At 46.0% G+C, this 20,583-nt stretch overlaps 1 protein-coding gene and 1 pseudogene across 6 annotated transcripts; both read left to right on the top strand.

The window, feature by feature from the left end:
* Positions 1 to 2,516: 2,516 nt before the first annotated feature.
* Positions 2,517 to 3,912, top strand: LOC121348249 (annotated as a pseudogene).
* A 6,899-nt stretch (positions 3,913 to 10,811) lies between these two features.
* On the top strand, positions 10,812 to 20,062 carry LOC121348230 (CCHC-type zinc finger nucleic acid binding protein). Of its 6 annotated transcripts, none has more exons than XM_041427537.1 (5): positions 10,812 to 10,962; positions 17,290 to 17,409; positions 17,665 to 17,757; positions 17,935 to 18,133; positions 19,009 to 20,062. In XM_041427537.1, the coding sequence occupies exons 2-5, from the start codon at positions 17,307 to 17,309 to the stop codon at positions 19,124 to 19,126; spliced, it is 513 nt and encodes a 170-aa protein (XP_041283471.1). In that variant the 5' UTR covers positions 10,812 to 10,962; positions 17,290 to 17,306; the 3' UTR covers positions 19,127 to 20,062. The 6 variants fall into 6 exon arrangements, with proteins under 6 accessions (XP_041283471.1, XP_041283469.1, XP_041283467.1 ...); XM_041427535.1 differs by having other exon boundaries at positions 17,932 to 18,133; XM_041427533.1 differs by having other exon boundaries at positions 17,662 to 17,757.
* The last annotated feature ends 521 nt before the right edge of the window (positions 20,063 to 20,583 follow it).

Raw genomic sequence — 20,583 nt, 5'->3', positions numbered from 1 at the left:
CCAAGACTCCACGGTCTTCATGCAGAAAGCTGAATCTTTATTGTATAGGTGATATTTTATAGGGTTATCAGAAGGCACTGTGTTTTTGATTGGTTGAATCTAATTTTGATGCAGAAAATACAGGGTTTATTGGCAAATTCTCCATCCAGGTAAAGACAAGGCCTGGCCACCACCAGTTGGGAGGGAATTCCCTAAACACATTTTCAAACAAGGCTGCTAAGAATAACAGTTATGAGAAAAGGCCTTGGGGTTAAAGAATAATCTAAATATCTACTAGCTGGATCTCTCCAAAGCTTCCTTCAGGACAGAGATGCTTCAAACACAGCAAACTGCTGGAGTGCTTCTGTAATAATAACTGAGAAAACCACAAGACCAGCAGTTCAGAGGAGGATTTCAACAAAGCTCAGTCATCTTTTCTTGGAACTGTGAAAAATACTTAAAATTATGAGACAGCATGGGGTCAAACCATAGCGCCAGTGCAGGGACCAGCCAGAGAGCTCAGCTGGTCTAAGAGATGCATAAAAGCACCAAGAGAACAAAAAAGAAGGAACCTGAAACAAAATGTGTCTTTTAAATATTTTCACAAAGAGATGTTAAAGTATATAAGAAGCTGGCTATAAATACAGTAATAACATCTCATGAATAATGCCTCTTATAAAATCAGTAAATGTAATCAATATATCAGCAGTAACTGTCTTAGGAAGTTGAGGTAGCACCTTCCTAAACAGTCATGTACCTGTGACAGCAAAATGAAACAAAGGAAAACACTAAAACAGCCATAATGCAGAATCATCACTGACTCTTCTGTGTCATCTATAGAAGACAAAACAGCAGAGACTGCAACGAGCAATAGAACCTTTGACAAAATCAAGGGTGAACACACTGAATCCATTTTATCCACAAACAGGTGTTTGTCAGGGTTTCATCACAGCTGTTTTAGTTGGAGCTGTCTTATCTCTTCAAAGAAAACAACTCTATATCTTACAGTGTAGAAAAGTAATATTTAACTGTCTGAGATGGCAGTGCAAGATGTAACCAGAAGTGTGCATTCTATCACTGTCTGTTAAAACCAGGTGGGGGAGTGTTCTTTATCTGTTCCACAACCAATAATCCCTCCAGGAAATATCTTCTGTCCACGGGCCAGTGAGTGTCACTGCATGGCTGATAAAATTACATCCTCCCATTGGGAGAAGCTCCACCCAGGAGGAGGAGGCAAGCATTCCTGCCTGGACAGAATCGGAGATTTTGGGACACCACAGCAGCCTTTTCCCAACTGCATTGCCAGAGCAGCAGCTTTCTCCTCCACTGCATTCCCAGAGGAAGACCAGACCCATCGAAACCACCACTGGAGCTTCAGAGGAAAACTCCAGCCTTGTGCAGGATCCCTGCTCCAACAGAACCACAGCTGGCACTGCAGGAGGACTGAGCCACCATGGGATGGGACTGTGCCACCACCCTGACCCACAGGGTGTCAGCTCCTGCTCTGACTCTGGCAGTGGGTTTTGTATCACTGCATTTTATTTTAATTTTTGTAATAAAGAACTGTTATTCCTATTCCAGTATCTTTGCCTGAGAGCCTTTTAATTTCAAAATTATAACCATTTGGAGAGAGGCAGTTTACATTTTCCATTCCAAGAGTGGCTCCTGCCTTCCTTAGAACACACCTGTCTTTTCACACCAAGACTTTAACAAAATCTATAACTCAGATTAAGCAACACTCAAACTTGGTCAGGGACAAAATGAACTTAATAGAACTCAGCCCTAAAAGGACATCAAGTTAATAGAATGCAATGTAACATTTCTCAAAATCTAACAGTTCTGGGGCTTAACTTTAGGTAATTTTGCCAACATGTAATTTGCTCTAATTAAAAACATAACAAAACTGAAAATAAATCTCAACAAAACTGGAATAGAACAGGAAATAGCTTAAAGTGAAGAACAATTAACAAGACATTGTCCAAATTCAGTAACACCCAAACTTAACAGAGATTGACCTAACAACTGAAGATAACTCATCCTTAATCAAATTAACAGATCATATCTTAGTATTACTCAAATCTGACAATATTGGATCTTAACTTTGCTTAATCTTATTAATAATAAATCTGCAGACAATCTGGGAACAGAATGATTTTTCTGAAGGGATTAAAAAGGGTGTGACAAATCCATTGTAGATTGTGTAATGTAGATTCAGGTATAATGGAAGATCAAAGATTACTCACTGCAAACACTTTTAGAAATACACATTTCTAGAGCTGTGGCAATAAACCAGGTGCATGATTAAAACAACTTTGCTTGAGCAGTCAATTTTTTTTTTTTTTTTTGGTGTGAGGTAATTATTTCCAAACTTTAAAGAACTACTGCAGATAAAATTCAAGGTTATAGGGCTTAGCTAAGAAGTTAAAATGAATTGCTGCAAGTGATCTAGGGAGAAGAAGAGAGCCGCGGGAGCGGCCGTGGTTCTGAGGCAGTGCTGGCAGCTCCCCTTGCCCTTTGGCCCTCTGGTTCCCCGGGCAATGCCCCCAGTGAGGAGAAGCAGGAAGGCTCCCTGGATGGCTGGGAGCTGACGGAGCCCACGCTGGACCAGATGGGTCAGAGGATGAGAGAAGTGGAGATGGAGTCACACCAAGGGAAGAGAAGAGGGGAGTCCCTCTGGACCATCTTCAGGATCCATCACCAGAAAACCTGTTACATCTGTGATCTCTTCCACACGAGGAAAGCAACCAGCAGGGAGCTCTACGGGTACTGCACCAAGGAGGGGACAAAAACCTGATTGCCAAGTTGAAGAAGCACGGCTATGGGGATCTCTGCTGCATCCAGACTTGGGACACCAACTTTGGGACCAACTGCAGCTGCAGGGTCCCCAAAAGCAAGCTGGAAGTGGTGACTCTCCAGCTTGTTCCTCTGCTCTGCAGTAATCGTTATGACTGTGAAAAATGCGTAATTTATGATTAGCTTTTCGCAAATATTAAAATTAATATTATATGTGTTACGTTAGAAAGTCACGCTGTATTAATTTTCTTAAGTAGTGTGTTAAATATAGTTTTAGGGTATAACATAATGTTAAAATAGAAACTATGCTATGTAAGTAAGATACTTTTTAAAAACAAAGATAGCAGCCACAGGACACCTAAACCTTTCAGAGAGAAAGAATTCATTGTTCTCTTCTCTTATCAGAAGAAACGAAGTTCTTCCTGCCTGCTCAGCCCTGAAGATGCCATTAGGATTCCGAGGAAGAAGTTGATGATGACCAGACAGAATCCTTTGTTTGAATGGAAGTTATGCATCATGTATGAGGTGTATGAATATGCAACAGGCTGTTGCTTTTAAGGGTTAATCCTCTGTTAACGAGTGTCCTTTGTCGGGCTTATTTTGCCTAGAAAGAGGTACCCGGACTGTCCTTAACTCTTTGTTTTGTATTGTCTCATATTGTCCTAATCCAAATTGTCCAAATTTTTATTACATTAATTATATTGTTATTTTTATAACCATTTCATTACAATTAAAATTTTAAAATTTTAAAAACAAGTGATTGGCGTTTTTCACACGACTTCTCCCAGCTCAGGGACAGCGGAGGGGGTAGTGCTGTTCTTCCTGGCCTTTCCTCTGCCTTTGCTGGTAGAACTCGTGGCCACTTGGTGCTGAAGTTACTGCCAGCTTTGGCATTCATTGAAGGTTGTTAAAAGTATGGGAAATAACACCAAACTGTGGAAACCCTTCCCACCCAGAGCCATTCCCTGCCTCGAGGTTTGAGTCTGCTGCTCTGGCTGTGCTTGGCTCCAACACCCTCCTCGCCTTTGTTTTTCAGGGCAGAATCATTGAGGGCACTCACTGTGGATGCAAAGGCTGCTCTGGGTGAAGCCTTTTGCCATTAAACTTGTTTTTTGAACTCTGAGGGACATCCTTCTCCTCCTCCTCCTCAATGGACTGTGAGTGCAATTACAGCTGCTTTCTGTGATGGAATATTTCTGTATAATAATTAAAGCAACAGCGTGATCATCTGGATCATGCATAAATGGGGGGTGCTTTGGAGTAGGGTTTTGTGTAGCCATTTATTTTAAAATAAAGACTGCCTTCCTGGGGGGAGGGAAAAAAAAAAAAAAAAAAAAAAAGTGTTGCACTGAGTGTAATTCTGAAGTCGCACAAAACATGTAAGTTGGGTTTCCAGCCACTCCAGAGATCACTTGGGAAGAACAATCAACAGCGGTAGCAAAATCTGCTGTGCACAACATTACAGAATAGAAATAGCCACTGTTCACACTGAGCAATAGAACTGGGATATTTAGCACAAGAAGGAAGGACCTGGAAGGTGACAGAGCACTGGCAAATGTATCCTGAAAGGTTGAATGAAAGCCCCTTCTGCATTCAGAGTTTATGTAAAAGTGTTAAATGTATGTGCCAGAGAGCTATTCCTAGACTCCCTAAGGATGCACCACAAGATTGTACAAGTAATCAATTCAAAAAGCTGGAAAACAGAAGAAAATTATTTATTTATACAGAGAAGATCACACCTTTTATGAATTATGAACTATGCATTTATATAGCAGGCCATATGTGCTCATGAATAAATCCTTTTCTGAGACTCAAGACTTTGGTAGCTGTTCACTAAGTAAAACTTTACACATGTAAATGAGGAGAAGCCCAGGAAATGAAGATAGTTCCTTCCTAAGTAAAAGTCTTGCTTAAGCCAGTGAAACCCCAAGACCTCAGAAAGATTTTGCAATGTCCATTTGTATTTCTGGGACTGAAATCCTTAAAACAACTTGAGAACATTCCAAGAAAAGAAAAGCAAGACCCAGCTGTGTGCACTGAGCAGAAAAAGCTGCTTCATGTGTTTAGGATATTGTCACTTACCAAGAGCATTTAGGCTGAGGATTTTTCTATTTGGCTGCATCAAACAACTAGCATTGAAAATTGTAAACAATATTGTAATTGTTTTGTATTGTAATAACAATTAGCATTGTAAATTTAGCATTCAAAAATTATATGACTATACAATTATGAGGAGAAAATGGTTTCATTTCTATTTAATTTATATGGAGTTGACATAAAAAGAGTCAAAGTGAGAGCAACTTACAGGAGTTTTCACCTGTAAATTTTCACCTTTACGATTCCAAACACAGTATGTTTGCACTGCTGGGGAACCCCACAGTATCTGTGTTTTTTTAACCTTTAAAACTGCCTCAGCTGCATTATTGCTCCAACTTTGAGCCTATAACATAATTAAAGCAACTCTATTAACAGCATATCTCACACACACACCTTTGTCACAACTGTGAATTGTGATATGCCTGTTCCTATGCTTTTCTGCCTCCAAGCCAGCACCTTTCTGTGACCTTTTACTCATCCTCAGCTTGTAGTTTCTCATGCAATTAAAGCGAGCCACACTTATTTTTAGCACATACAAATACCCTAGGAACTACAGAACTGTTTGTCATCTCTGTTGGTAGAGCCCAATTGTTTTCATTTGTTGCTTGGTGGAAATTACCATGGAATTCAGTTATCTTTTTGTTGCTGGCAATGCTTACATTTCTTAGATAATTTCTCCTCTCCTGTGAGTTACTCCCACCGCTCCTTCGTGACAGGCCTATCCCTAACATGGCTTTGCACAGCTTTAGGTGAACATCTCTTTTTAAAGATTATTTTTCATCATTATTTTTGTATTTCTATGTATTATTAAATGCAGCTGAAAGGATGCTGAAAGGTTCATATTCACATTTCAGTCCAAGGAGGGATAACCTCACTTAGCTCACTCTCCTGTATCCTCTGCACTATTTTGGGTGAAACACCTCACTGGAAAAAACAATAAAGCAGATAAACCACTGTAATATTAACACAGATTTTTTCCCATTAGATATCTGTCTTTCTGCAGAGAATTTATGTCTGAAAGGAATGTGGCTATAATATTTTCCATTAAATTATCATGCTGCTAAATCTTCCTTGGCAAAGGTTGTGGTAAGGTGCAACAACTCAACTGCTTTCTTGACAGCTTATTCCAGGAATAATGTAGAGGGGGAAAAAAGTTCTACTCATTCCTTCAGTAATGAGATGTTGGGGGGGGCAAGGTTTTAATCCCTTTTGCTTTGGCAGGCTGCAAACAGGACACCAGATGGGAGATATTTAATAAATAAACACTGCAAAGGCTCTGATCCACCTATAGCCAAGTCCTGACTCAGCCTCCTCTTACTGAAATCACTTGGAGCCTGGTCAAGTACAGATAAAAAGCTCATTTCAGCGCTGGATCCCAGCTGAGCACTGCTGCCTCCAAACTAGGTTAGGAACCTGCTGCTGGGAGCCACGGCAGTGTGAGAGGTCAGGGCAGCTTTGCCTTGAACTCTCTTCAGTCAAGTCAGCCTAGACCAGTCCATTTCCTTGCTTCCAGCTCTGGAAAACTTGTAAAGCTGTTCCAGCACCTGGATGTCTCTGCTCTGCCACTGCCCTCTTGACATGCTATTTTTCCCCTAAGACTCTCTTTCCTTCCCAGAGTTAACTGGAACAGTTATGGGGGACGGCCCCTGAACAAGGTGAAGCCTTTGGTGTCAGGTACAGCTGCTTGATGTCAAACGTGCACTGACACAAGGTGGGCTGGCTATGAATCTCAAGTGGAGGCTCCAAAATCCATTTGACCCAGCCCAGCAGGACTGTCCAGCAATGGGAAGGTTTGGTTCTGGGGTCTGATCCTTCTCTGGATCAGATGGATGCCTTGTCAGAGCAGACAGAATGCCACAGGCATTCAACTGGTGTCAGCAACACCATGGCATGCCTGGGCTTATTGCGTCAAATCATGTTACATTAATAATTGATATTTTTTTATTGCATTTGCAATAAACACTGCATAGAGATTGTTGGTCACTGATTCCTCATCAGTAAAACTCAAATTTTGGAATCACTCATGCAAGTGGCTGGGTCAGTGTGAAAAGCATTTGGAGCAAGGGAGGAGCCCGGCTGCAGAGTGACTGCGGCAGATGCCGGAGGCCAGGCAGCTGATGACAGCACTCCGGGGACAGTCCCGCACCTCCGGCCGGGGCTCCACGTGGTCCGGGATAAGCGCAGGGCACTGCTCAGAAACAGGAGCAGCAGAATGACCAAACCTGCCCCTTCAGTCAAATCTCCCATTTTAGAGGGACACCAGAGCACCAACACTGTGCACATAAACATCTCTGCTGTTCTCACGGCACAGTGCCTCTGGCACTCCAGGTTTTGGAGCTTATCCTGAAATATTTGGGGAGCGTGTGGTGTCAGAGCCATCCTGCAGCAGAGGTCTTTGCAGTGCCACTCACGCCATCAAATGCTGCTGGGATTTTTAACACTGTCGCCAGCTAAACAGCCACAGCATTGGGCTCAGGGCTGAACTGCCTGTGTGTCCAAAGGAAATGACACCTGGAAGGTGGACACAGGGTAAAAAAAGCATTCCAAGCAGCTGGCAGCCAGCAGGTTATTCCATAGGTTGTTTTAAAAATAACAGAACAGCACAAGGAGGTTTGCACGCTCTTGCCATGTCTCAGAATATGCTTCAGAGGATATTTTACTGAGACACTTTCTCCACACTGGTTATGTGGGGTATGGCCTCATGGTGACTTCACCTGCACTTTTACCTTCCCCTTCTCCTGGGACACCAACCTGCTGCTCCAGGCACTGGTTCCTGCAGGGCCATGTATGGTGTGGCTCCTCATTCCACAGGACTTTCTGAAAAACTGACTTCAATCTCTTCAGAGAAACAGAGGGATGATTGTGTAGCTGCAGTTCTCAGTTAGCAAAAGAAGTTCTTTTTGCCTGATTCTAAATGTGGGTATCAGTGCCACAGTCATGAGCTAGCTCATCACTCTCGTGTTATTATATACACTAAATAGGTAATTATTGGAAATCTCATCACCTAATTATAACAAATCAGAATGGACTGAGCATCTGGAACCAGTCAGTATGATTGCTTCTGCTCACTCATTTTGCTGTAGAAGACTGCATATAGCTAATTGAGCATAGACACGCTCTCAAGAAAAAGAATGACAGTCAGCCAGCAACTGCATCAGTTCTCTACCCACAGCTCCAGCCCCTCTGAGGAAAACAGTGCAACAACATAGATTGCAAATTTTGATTTGTTGTTTTGTTTGGTCTTAAAAGGATTTGGCTCTTTGTCCAACACTCTTAAGGACTGTCTGTGTTAGAAAAGACATATTGCTGAAACAACAGACTGCCTTCAGCAGGGAGGGCACTGGAGCTCCTCTGAGCACAGCTATTCACAAATTGCTCTTGAGCCTTGGGGCTTTTAGGGCAGACACTGGACCTGACATAAAATTGCATTTTCCATGTGTGCAAGAAATGCAAAGACTTTGTGCTTCCACCTTGTTTTCTGTCTCCTTTATTTTCTCTAGGAAGTCCTGAGCCAGGAATCAGTGTCATGCTCCTGACTTTTGTTCTCCAAATGCAAGACTATCCTTTGCCTAAATGTCAAACTTGCAAAACAAGAATTACAAGTTTTATGAAGATACAGCAAGCCAGATTAATTCTTGAGGCAAGTACACAAACTAAATGCTGTTGAAAGACTCTCTTACTATCTGCTGGGGGAGAATTTCCTCCATTATAATGAAACATAACTAAAAATATCCTGTGTTATAACACTGGAGCTGAACGTGAGGCAGTGCACTGAGAGGGGATGATTAATTGGTGTGTCACCAGCACTAACACTTCTTGAGCAAAGCATTTTCACTCACTGCTGCACCCTGGTTCCACTTCAGCTATGGAAGAGTCCAGGGGATGGTTTGAAGTTCTTTTAGATAAAGAGTTTTGATTTGCTCAGGGCAATTTATCAGCTGTATCAGTCACAAAAACTTTTTTATGACAGTAAGTCTACAGGTGCCACCGAGATTAAGCTTGGAGTTTCCTGGGGTCATGGACAGTCCCAGAAGTACAACCAGTCAAACACAAGAAAAAGTTAGAAAAGTTTTATTAGAAGAGATTTGTCAATCTGAAATTTCTGAGTCCTCTTACAAAGACTCAGAGAGAAGCCAGGTTTCATTACTTCAAAAAAAGTAAAGATTTGATGAAAAAAAAGAAAAAAAAGATGATATATTATTTTGTTTCTGCAGTCTTTGTGAGTGACATTGATCTGTTGCTTGGGTTTTTTAATGCAGTGAAAAAGTGATGATTTATAAGCTCTGAGCACTTTCTTAGCTCCACATACTATTTTTCTTCCCTTTTAGCACCTGAAAACTGCAGTAATTGATTGAAACAAAAAGTGGGACTACTTGTGAACAGGATTGTAATGTATCCAAAGCAACCAAAGGCCATGAAAATTATGTTGGACTAGGACTATGACAGTAGAGATTTGAAAAGTAATTAATAGCAAGAAATGCTGTTACTGGGGAAAATGCTATTAGGAGTTCAAAGCCCGTTGGCCACACCGATGTTTTACAGAGAGGCTCATCCCTTTTCACAACTCGGGATGGGTTAATTCTGTAGAAAATACAACATGTTATAAACACACCACACAGACACGCAAACACAGCGCTCAAAACACAAATAAACCCAAGTCCATCTTAAATGAGCTGCACTTAACAGGGAGGAAAAGACACATGTTGTTACTCATAGTCTAATTAAAGAAACTTAACAGTGCTATAATATTAGATTTACAGCTTGAGGAAAGGTCAATCCAAAGTGTGTGCACGATGTGCCTCTCACACATTTCATTCCTGAGCCCGGGGGCTCGGTGGGGGTTTCTTGTACCTGAGGAGCAGGAAGGGAAAGACATTTAAACAAAACGATGACAACTAATTGTGGGTAACGCTGGTGCGTTGTACTTGATGCACTACCCATGTGGGAGTGCAATTTGGGGCAGTAACTGGTCACTGATTCATTTACAAACTTCCCAGGCAAAAGGGAGACTTGTGTAAAACACCCTCAGAACGCTGAACTAAGCAGTAACATTACTTCTGAGCTGCTCGTACGCACACAGGCTGAGAGCAAATTCTGCTCAGCAACTCGAAAACTTTTCCCCGGCAGTCTCTGGGCTGTGGCGGTGCAGCCCACGCGGGAGCCCTCAGCGCTGAGGGAGCCCCGCAGCCCTCACGGCCCCGCGTCCTCCATTTCCTGCGCCGCGGCGACGCCCGCGCCCTGCCAAGATGGCGGCGGCGCCTGAGGGCCGCTTGAGGGCGGGATGCGGCCGCTGCCCGCTCCCCTCGGCCCCATGCCGATCCCCAAGGCCGCTCCACACCCGGGGGCTCTGCCGAGCGCGGCACCGGCGCCTAGCGGCGTCCGCGCGGGGCGGCGCAGGGAGCGGGACGGAAGTTTGAGGGAGTCCCAGCTGGCGGAGGCTGCCGGGGGACGGGGAGGGGGCAAATCCCGGGCGGGCAGGTCTCGCTGGGGCGCGCGGGGTTTCCCGCTGGAGGCTTTGGGCTGCTCGGCTCGGCGCGGGAATCCATGCGGGACAGAGGAGCAGGGCTCCTCGGTACAACATGGAGTCAGCCCGCGGAGCGGAGTGGACTGGACTAGGCCGGGCCGGGCCGGGCAGCGATAGGCAGGGAGTGAGGCGGGCAAGGGCTCCAACGCTCCCGCCGGCCACTCGGGTGTGTGCGGTACGCGCCGCCGCTGCCGGGGCTGCGCAGTGCCCGGGTTGCGCTGTGCGCGGCACGGGCAGAAACGGGAGGTGAGTCACGGGGAAACAGCGCGAGCACAGAGCCGCCATGGCCTCCGTGCCCGCCCGCCCCCGGTCAGCGCGCGGGAGGCGCGCCCCGCCCACCGTCCGGCCGCCACGGTTGGGTGTCCCCGTCCGCCGCTCCCATTGGCCGCTCCGCAGCGCCGCTCTGCGCCCATTGGCCGAAGCGGGCTCCGGCGAGCCGTGCGCACAGCGGCGGGGCGGGGTGAGCCGACGGGCCGTGTGCACACCGCGTGTGGCGCAGGCAGGGGACCGGCGGGGCCGAGCGGAGCTGAGTTGTGCGGGGGCCGCGGCTGCGGGGAACCGGACCGCAGGTACCGCCGGGGGGTCGCGAGGGGACCGCAGGGAGGCGGCCGGGGGTCCCGCGGGGCCCCGAGGCGGCAGCGAGGGCACTGCGCGGGACGGTGATTGCGCTGGCGCACTCCGGCCTAGCGCGCGGGAAAGTACGGCCGGGCGGGCGCCGGCGCCATTCCCGGCCCTGCGGCGCGCTGGGGAGGCCGTGAAGGCCGCTAGAGCCGTGAGGGCCGCGGGCCTGGAGAGGGCGGCGGCGGGTGAGTCAGGTCTGGGTTCCGGGAGTGCCCAGGGAGCCTGCGCCGCCCGGGGGAGGGAGGCCGGGGCGCTGGGCGAGGGGGGAGCCGCTCTGCTCGGCCCGGGCGCGGCCCGCAGGGGCCTCGCGCTCGCTCTCTTGGCCGGGGGTGGCGGGCGGCGGGGCCGGGGCAGCGCTGCACGTGGCCGCCCGGGCGTGGGGAGGGGGAGCCCGGCCGGGCCGCTCGTGAGCCAGCGAGTTTGGGGTAAAGAATGTCCTGCGGGTCTGGGGACTGCGGAGAACGGACTGGAATTAAATCCTTTCTTAATTAAACTGGTTTTTTTCTTTCTTTTTTTTTTTTTAAATTTAATTTCGAGTCTCCGCTAAAGTCCGGTCGGCGGGGCCGAGCTGCGCCGCGGCCCGCGCACCACGTGGTTCCCCACGTGTGGGGCGCTGCCGGAGACCGGAGGGTCGAGGTGTCGCAACTGTTTGCTCCTGCCTCAGGCACGGATGGTGGCCTGCTCTAAATCCAAATGTGACCTATAAATGGATAGGAAAAATAGTCTGTGCCATCTGCACATCGCGGGCTGCGGGGCGGCCTTTTTATTTGAGTTCCTGTCTGGCGTGGTTCTCAAGTAACCGCTGTAGTCATTTGGGAGCCGGCATTGTCACAACGTTTATTAAACCTAATAGTGAGTTCTGATTTCCTGCGTGCACGCAACGTGACCCCATTGCCACGCAGCATTGGGCTTGCCTAGTCTGTGTTTCGTTCTTCAGTGCAGACTTGCCTAGAGTAGCAATCCTGCATCCGTCCTCAAAGGGAAGAGGTTAAATAGGTTCACTAGAGCTGTGCAGCAGTCCTGAGAGTTACAGGTTTAACCTGCCATTTCGACTAACTTTGTTAATGCCTGGGCTGGATGTTATGTTTAAAGTCTCACATGTTGCTCGTGGTGTTTTAAGTTTAAAATTTAATACAGATAGACATAAAAATTAAAGAGGAAGATGGTAAAATGTGCATATTTGTTCAGTGGGGTCTAGCACTTTCTACATTAACGAGTATGGATAGGCAGAAAGTGCCACTGAGTCACTCCTTGATGAACTTTTGTTCTCTTTTCTGTTTGTGTCAACAGACATATCTAAGAATTACTTGTCTAAGTGGAGTCATGATGTCCTTTTGGCCTGGTTTCTGTCCCCTCTTGAGTCTTGGTTAATGTTCAGCGTTTCACAGCCTGGCTGTGAAATGAATTGAGGGGTCCTAAATGGAGCGTAGGGATTAGCTTTTCACTTCGGCAGGTTTCCTTGAATATTCAAACTAGTTTATTTCAGAATTGGGCTGTTATTACCTACTGGTCAGAATACTTAATTTTGTATCTTGTTCTGCTGAGAAGAGGGAGACAGGAGCATCGCTAACTGCTGTAGCAAGTTATAGTGTGGAAGTAAATTGCTAAATACTGAGTGGCTTTGGTGACACTCATGTGTCCGGTGTTCAGGAATTTTTACAACATACTGCTTGGGAAATAAAAACTCACAGATGGTATTTCTTGTAAAATGAGTAATGCTTTGACTTCTCTTTTGAAATGAAATGCTTGCTTATGATTAGCAGGCCTTTCTGCCTCTTGAGTGCTCCAGAGGACAGCAGGGCTCTACTTCCTGTCACGTTGGGGTTGGGGTTTCATCATGCTCAGCTCTGGCTTGTCCAATTGTAAAATGAGTAATGCTTTGACTTCTCTTTTGAAATGAAATGCTTGCTTATGATTAGCAGGCCTTTCTGCCTCTTGAGTGCTCCAGAGGACAGCAGGGCTCTACTTCCTGTCACGTTGGGGTTGGGGGTTTCATCATGCTCGGCTCTGGCTTGTCTAGTTCAGGTGTGGTGCTGTGGGTTGGTCACAGCAGCCTGGGAAGGCCCTGCTGATTTCCCAACGGTGCCTCTGCTAGAGCTGCCTGGCTGGAGCAGTGGCTTTTGTCTGCTCTGTGCTTGGAAGGAGTGAAGTCGTGCTGATAGCGGCTGCAGGTGCTGTTTGTAGGTCAGAAGAAGCACTGAAGTAGAGTGAAGAGAGTTGCCCCTGTTCTGTTGGATCCTAAGGAACTGCTGGTAACCAGAACAATCCTGAGTAATCTTAGAGGTGAAGTTCAGCTTCTTTTTACTATGGGGAGCCCAAGTTAGTTGTATTTTCGTTTGTTAACAATCTTCTTTGGAGGGCATCTGGGCTAAAAGCCATATAAAATGAGAAGTGTTACAGTGGACCTTTGTAGCAGTGTTTTACATCATCAGATGGAGAAGGGCTACTAAAACAGAGCTGAGTTTTGCTGAATCTCATGCATGAAGGCTGGAGATTAATAGCACTTCTCCTGTTCTAAGAGTCTTGAATATGCATTAACTGCAAAGCCACAGAAAAACAGAGTATGAGACAGGAAACTTCTTGTGTCAGAGGTGTCTCCTGCAACTAGGAGAATCATCAAGAATCTCCCACTTTGAAGTTTAGTGCTCAAATTGCACTCAAAAACTTCAGATGTGACCTAGGAAAGTGCTGTGGTGCCACAGGGTTATTTGTCATCAGTCCCTGCTGTTTAGCAGTATGACCACCACACAGAACAAGCTCTAAAATCCATTCTTAATGTTTCAGCTTCCAGCTGCAGTTACAGAGGTTTTTAGGAGGAGTTTAGGTAAGTAACTGCCTTCTCCCTTCTCTAGAAAGGTAAGGTTTGAGGTAAGAAAGCACAGCTAGACTTGAGTTTTTGGACGAGTTTTGGGAGCTAATCCAGGAGGCAGTGCCTTGCTGTAGCTTGCAAAATTTTCCCAGTCTCAGAAATGCTACATGAGGCTGTAGTTGTGATTTGTTTTCCTTTACCTCTTTTCCTGCTGTGGTGAGGTAAAAATCTGGTTCTGGTGTGTAAGAAGGGAGGGGACGATGACACATGGACAGGCAGGACAGGCTGCTTTGTGTAACACATCTGAGCTGCCGAAAACACTGATAGCTGGGACTGAAAACCTTCCAAGAAGAGCCAGGTAGCTTTCTTACAGAAGGCTTACTTAAGGTGGCCTTGATAGATAAAAGGAGCTGCTGGAAACTTGCCTGTGATGACAAAATGGAGGGGTATTGACTAACAGAGGACTGTTTGAACTTGGGTGGTTTTTACTGTGCTCATTTTTTTCTCTTGGAAGTAATTGAAAATTGTAATGGTGTCCAGAGTGTTTAGAGGCTCTCCATTTAAGGGCTTGTCTACTGAACCAGCCTTTTCTGGATGTTGCTCCTTGAAGGTGGCTGTTGGCTTTCTCTGAAAACTGACTCATTACAGTTCACACTGCTGGGGAATTCTGTCCTGTGTTAGGCTTGTTAGGAGGCAGGCAAGTAAAGCCAGTGTGAGCTGCAGCCACCTCTCACTGGTGAACCCATTTGCAGTTCCAGATCCTTTACAGGAAGGATGCAGAAGTTTGACAGGGAAATGCCGGAGGAGAGAAATTTCAGGCAGACTGTTTGGATGTGTTTAAGGGATCTGAGGATGAAGCAGCATGCTCTGTAATACATTTGTATGGCAGCTGTAACCTTCCACTGCTGTTGAGCTCAGGGTGGGGAAAGGGGCCTCTGAACATAGAGGTGTTTAAACGAATCTCAGTCTAGAAGGATCCTTGCACAGAGACTGGTGTTTGACTTTAGATTTCTGCTTCAGTTTGTGTGATCTTTACCAATTTGCTGTATAGCAGAGGAAGAGAAACTTGAGGTTTTCCTTTTGAAGGGGCAGTTAAAAAAGAAAAACATCTGAATCAGATGTAAAACTTGTGTATGGACGTTCCTTTGGGGCAGTGAGGAGTGAGCTTTTGTCCCACCTGCAGCTGCTGACCCGGACTGGCAGAAGGACAGACTAGCTGTAGGTTGTCATTAATCTTGGTCTAAAAGCTCCCCCACTGTGTATCTGGAGCAGGTCTGGCTCACCTGTCAGACATTTGTGTTTTGGCATGTGTTAACCTGCCTGGTTCTGTGGGTGCTTCCTGTGGGGCACTGCCATCAGGTCTCAGTCCTGTCCCCTCCTGCTGGAGTCTCGGCTTCATGGTTGGGAGTGGAGTGTCTTCAGATGTGCTGCAGGTCTCTTACAGCTGGTGCCTACTATTTTGCTCTTTTTAATAGATTTTGTGTTGCCATTTGATAATGCTTTAATGTGAGGACTGTTGTAATGAAGTGAAGAATATATATATATATATATAAAATTTAGAGACCCCCATTTTGGCCCTCTTGCATATGGAAAGCAGCACCCACTCTGGTGCCTGAGCCCGGCTCCTGCCGTTGGCTGTGCCTGTGTTTTTCCTGTTCTGCAGTGTCAACACGGTTGCTATGAAAACAGGCATAAACAATGGCACAGTGAGTGCCAGCTGCTGCCAGCAGAGCGGGCCGTGCTCAGCCCTGGCTGGCCTCAGAAGGCGCTGCAAATCTTGAACACTGAAGTGAAGCAGAGAGAACACGGAGTTATATGTGAAATCAGGTGAATCTCTCTAAGTGCTCCAACAACCAATTGTTTTAACTTTGCTTAGATGTGTCTACAGTCTTCTTGCAGCTTTTCACTCCTACCCCTAATCTGGCCATCTTTCATTTTGAGGGCAAAATCCATCATCTGGTCCCGCTAGAAGTTAGTTGTGGGATTACAGAGATGACATGCTAGAGGACCTCTTGTATTTTAAATTCTCACCCATCTACTGTGGTTGGAATAACCATTTCTGTGCGGGAAGACCATCAGAAGGAGGAACTGTTTCAACGGAGGAGTGGATAAAAATCCACACTAAATTTGTGAAACATTGAGGTGCTTTGGAAATAGCTAAATGACAATTCACGTTTAGATGCACACTTTGTATTTAAGAGCTAATTCTGGTTTCTTCAAGACTCAACTTCTGGGATGTTCCTGTAATTTGGGATGCTGGAGGTCTGGGAGGAAGGGAATAATTCTGTAACGTTAATAAACTGTAGGGTTACAGGCCGATTACCTTGAAGGGGAATCAGGTAAACTGTGAAACATGCCAGATAATGATTCTACTTCTGTTGGGTAAAGAATAATGAATTGGGAGAGCGTATGTGAGGTATTTGAACTTCAGGAGACTTAATCAAAACAAAGCTTGACATGTATATTTTTAGACCAGTGTATTTTAAACTTGTCTTCAAGCATGCTTTAAAAAACACTTGAGTTTAAATGTGTAATTTCCTTGTTCTTTTTTATGTGGCTCTGGAGGTGTTGTGTGAGCGTCCTGCAGGTCAGGGGAGGTGTGGCAGTGTGAGCACAGTGCGGAACCTGCCCTGTCCACTGCAGGCTGGCTCTGCTCATGCAGTACTGATCTGCATTCCCAGTTTGGACTGTCAGAACTGCCTGTCTGGTGCTTCCAGAGCATTCTAAGGATGTTTTGTCCAGTTAGCCTTCTACATAGTTGGCAGGTGTCTGCTGTCTTAACATCTTAAAACATTTTCTTTCATGTGTACCTGGAGTGGAATATGCATCCTGAGCTATAGGTTAATTACAAGTTGTAGTTTTGCTTTTCAGAGTTAAACTGCTGTTTAGGTCATAAAAGACCTAAAGGCTTCAAATGTTAAGCTAAAGGGCTTTTGAACACTTTAGGTTTAATACTGCCTATGCTTGGCTTCCAGTCAGTACAGGTAGTAGCTGCCAGGCAAGTCCTTCAAGAGAAAGTGTAACAACTACCAGGAGGAAATAACTTGTAGAGATTAAGTTTCTGGCTTTTGAGTTCAACTCTCAGCAACAAGGAAGAAGGTGCTTTACTGAAAGGGATAATGACATTAAGGCTGCTACTACAGTAGGTAAAAGGATTTCCTTCTCTTTCCCTGAACATTTTGGAATTTCTTGAAGGGTGGCTACAAAATAATTGAAAGAAAAGTTACATAGCACATTATCTGTTCAAAGCTGTCTTACACAAAGCAAAGTGGAGGCGAACTTGTATCCTCTGCAGCGGTTTCAGTGGTCATGATCAGATGCTGTACAAGAAAGTACTGACTTGCTGCAAGTCCTGTGTGGTTTGCACTGCCTTTGCTGAGGGGCTGGGAAGCCTCTGAAGCTCTTACTTTAATGTAGCCTTTGGCTGGGGGAGCAGAAGGTGCTCAGAAATGTCTTTCTTGTTCAGACAGGTGATCTGCAGCCATGAGCAGCAACGAGTGCTTCAAGTGTGGCCGTACTGGCCACTGGGCCCGGGAGTGCCCCACTGGGATGGGCCGTGGCCGTGGCATGAGGAGCCGTGGCAGAGGTGAGTGGTGGCTGTGCTGTTCTGTTTCTTTGGACAGCAGATCTCCAGTGAGTAAACCAGGCTCTGGCAGACCCGAGTGAAGAAGCTGAGAATCTTAATTGATAATAAGAACCAGGAAAATTTGCCTCTACCTAAGAGTTTGGCCAAGGGCTCTGAGAGTGAAGCAAACTTGTCAATTCAGTTTGTGGTTGATTCTTAAAAGTATTTTGAACTTAATACTTACTCCTGGTTTTTTCTTTTACCTATTTCAAGCAGGCTTCCAGTTCATGTCTTCGTCTCTGCCGGATATCTGTTACCGCTGCGGTGAGTCTGGCCATCTTGCCAAGGACTGTGACCTTCAGGAGGATGGTAAGTATCACTAAATATTCCATCTCTTCAGTGCCACAGGCAGAGCTCTGTGGCTGAAGAGAAGGATGATGGGCTTCCCTGGGAACGAGCTGGGCATGTGCCCTGTTCACAGCACGCTGCCCCTCGCGCTACCGAGGTTTTATAGTCTTGTTTGGTATGTTTTTCTTATTGTGGAAGCCTGCTATAACTGCGGTAGAGGTGGCCACATTGCGAAGGACTGCAAGGAGCCCAAGAGGGAGAGGGAGCAGTGCTGCTACAACTGTGGCAAGCCCGGCCACCTGGCCCGCGACTGCGACCACGCAGACGAGCAGAAGTGCTATTCTTGTGGAGAGTTTGGGCACATTCAGAAAGACTGCACCAAAGTGAAATGCTATAGGTAAGGACTGACGGGAGGCAGCTGAGAGATGCACCTCTTGTGCTGGGTGTATTCTGTGTCTGGTTTTGGTTAGGAAATACAGTTTGTTTGAACAGTTACCCACTGTTGTTCAGAACTAAGGCTTAAACACTCACTAGCAAGGTGGAGTAGAGATTCTGTGGAGTATCTCTAGATGGCCACCCAGTGCAGGTGTTCGGTCAGTTGAGCTGTGCAGAAAGGGTCGTATCCTTTTGCAGAAGATAGCAGGAGGTACTTGGCTGTAGCAGAGGTAGGCACCATGTGTCTTCTGCCAGAGCTAACAAACCCCAGCTGCACTGCCCAGCTGACTGGCACAGCCAGCCCCTGCAGGAACACACTGAAGATGCTTTGCTTATGGGAACAGTGAATAGAAGTGGGTGTTAAATTGGTTTGAAATGCCATCTTCAGAGCGTTGTCTGGTTTTGAATGCAGGCATATACCAGAAACAGCACGTTCCTGAGAGCAGGATTCTTCACCCCCACCAACATTCCCTTCTGTGGAGGAAGGAGAGAGAACATGGTGTATTTGAGTTAAAACTAATTATTCTCAAAACAAGGCTAAACTGCAATAATAAGATTGGGAACGGGCAAAACGCAGGACACAATTGAAAGAAGCCCTGCAAACACACAAAGCTGATGAACCATGGTTCTGGCATATACAGTGATTAATGTGAGTTGATCATTTGGGGGCAGTTCGTGGCTCTGAAGACAAACTTGCTTCATGTCAGAGAATTCTGCGACAGAAGCCTTGAGTGCAGAATTAGCATTGCATGAAAATGAAATAGACAATGTCCTGGTCAGAGTAGGATTGCTCCTGTGAGTGTTGTGGCTGTTCTGACAGAAGCTTTCCTTTTGCAGGTGTGGTGAAACTGGCCATGTAGCCATCAACTGCAGCAAGACCAGCGAAGTCAACTGCTACCGCTGCGGCGAGTCAGGGCACCTTGCACGGGAATGCACAATTGAAGCTACAGCCTAATTATTTTCCTTTGTCGCCCCTCCTTTTTCTGATTGATGGTTGTATTATTTTTCTCTGAATCCTCTTCACTGGCCAAAGGTTGGCAGATAGAGGCTACTCCCAGGCCAGTGAGCTTTACTTGCCGTGTAAAAGGAGGAAAGGGGTGGAAAAATCAACTTTCTGCATTTAACTACAAAAATGTTTATGTTTAGTTTGGTAGAGGTGTTATGTATAATGCTTTGTTAAAGAACCCCCTTTCCGTGCCACTGGTGAATAGGGATTGATGAGTGGGAAGAGTTGAGTCAGACCAGCAAAAACCCTCTCTGGGTTACAGGGAAGTGATCCTATGCAGGAGGAATGAAATTCTGGAAGTGTCTAAACTTCCTCATAACTTTTATTTTATTACAATGGCCTTGGATTGTCTGACCTCAGTAGCTGTTAACACCAAGTGATATCTGCATCAGGCCCTACCTAGAGCATATAGCTGAGTGGGAGTAAACAAACAAGATGCACATGCCTGTTAATGGCCATGAGAGAGAGAGAGAAATCTAAAAGTAACAGTAATTCAGTCAGTGAATGTTAATGTTGGAGATACAGAACGCAATGGGAAGCTTTTGAATAAATATCTCAAAGTCAATCTGAAACCCAGACATCAGTGCTCATAGCATAAACAATTTGGAGCTATTCAGGAGTTGCAAATAAATGCATTTTCACAGAAATCAAGATGTTATTTTTGTATACTATATCACTTAGACAACTGAGTTTCATTTGCTTGTAATCGGTTTTTAAAGTAAGATGGTAAGAGCAATTGAAGTCCTAGAACATAGAAAATGTAATTTTAAACTATCAATAAAGCTGGAGGAGGAAGGGGAGTTTGGCTAAAGTTCCTTTTGTTTATTTTTGGTTTTCCTGTACACAGTGCAAAACAACATATTAAAAGGGGTATGTGGAGGTTCAGCTTGGCCTTTTCTTTTCTCCTGTCTCATGTCAAGGTCCTGTCCGCACACGTTCGTGGGAGTGGGGGCTGGGTGGGGGGCTGATTGCATCTGTGCTGGTGCACTTCAAGCATGTAGTGGAAAAACCATTAAAGGAGGATGTTGCTGGAGGTGCAGAGAGTTCCAGACTCTGAGTAGGTCAGAGCAGTGCTGGAGCTGTCACAGTGGCACTGAGAACCTAAGCCACCTGCACTTGCCCTGTCCCTTGGAGGCTGTGCTGGTTCACTGGGGCTCGGTGACCAGCTGAGAGGGAAGCTGATGAAGAGAGGATCTTCACATGCACTCGGTAAATAAAGTCTTGGTGTGCAGGAACTCTTGGCTGACCAGTGCTTCACCCTAAGGCCACTGGAGAAGGGGTGTGCTAACACCTGGTGTGAACACTGGGCTTGGCCCGGAGTGCCCCTGAGCTGCTGGCGGTGCTCCAGCTCGGGCACATCCTGTGGAATCTGAGTTGGGGCAGGGCTGGTGTGCTGGACTCGTGTT

Source organism: Onychostruthus taczanowskii, unplaced genomic scaffold (assembly GCF_017590055.1).
Source record: "Onychostruthus taczanowskii isolate IOZ18803 unplaced genomic scaffold, ASM1759005v1 scaffold116, whole genome shotgun sequence".
NCBI lineage: Eukaryota > Metazoa > Chordata > Aves > Passeriformes > Passeridae > Onychostruthus > Onychostruthus taczanowskii.
The sequence above is the reverse complement of the archived record's forward strand: the minus strand, read 5'-3'. Positions and strand labels throughout refer to the sequence as shown.

Excerpts from the sequence above, each read along its gene's own strand:
- LOC121348230 (XM_041427531.1), top strand. The coding sequence starts at position 17,307 with ATGAGCAGCAACGAGTGCTTCAAGTGTGGCCGTACTGGCCACTGGGCC. Across the intron at positions 17,410-17,661 it reads CATGAGGAGCCGTGGCAGAG|CAGGCTTCCAGTTCATGTCT; the intron begins GTGAGTGGTGGC and ends ACCTATTTCAAG. Across the intron at positions 18,134-19,008 it reads ACCAAAGTGAAATGCTATAG|GTGTGGTGAAACTGGCCATG; the intron begins GTAAGGACTGAC and ends TTCCTTTTGCAG.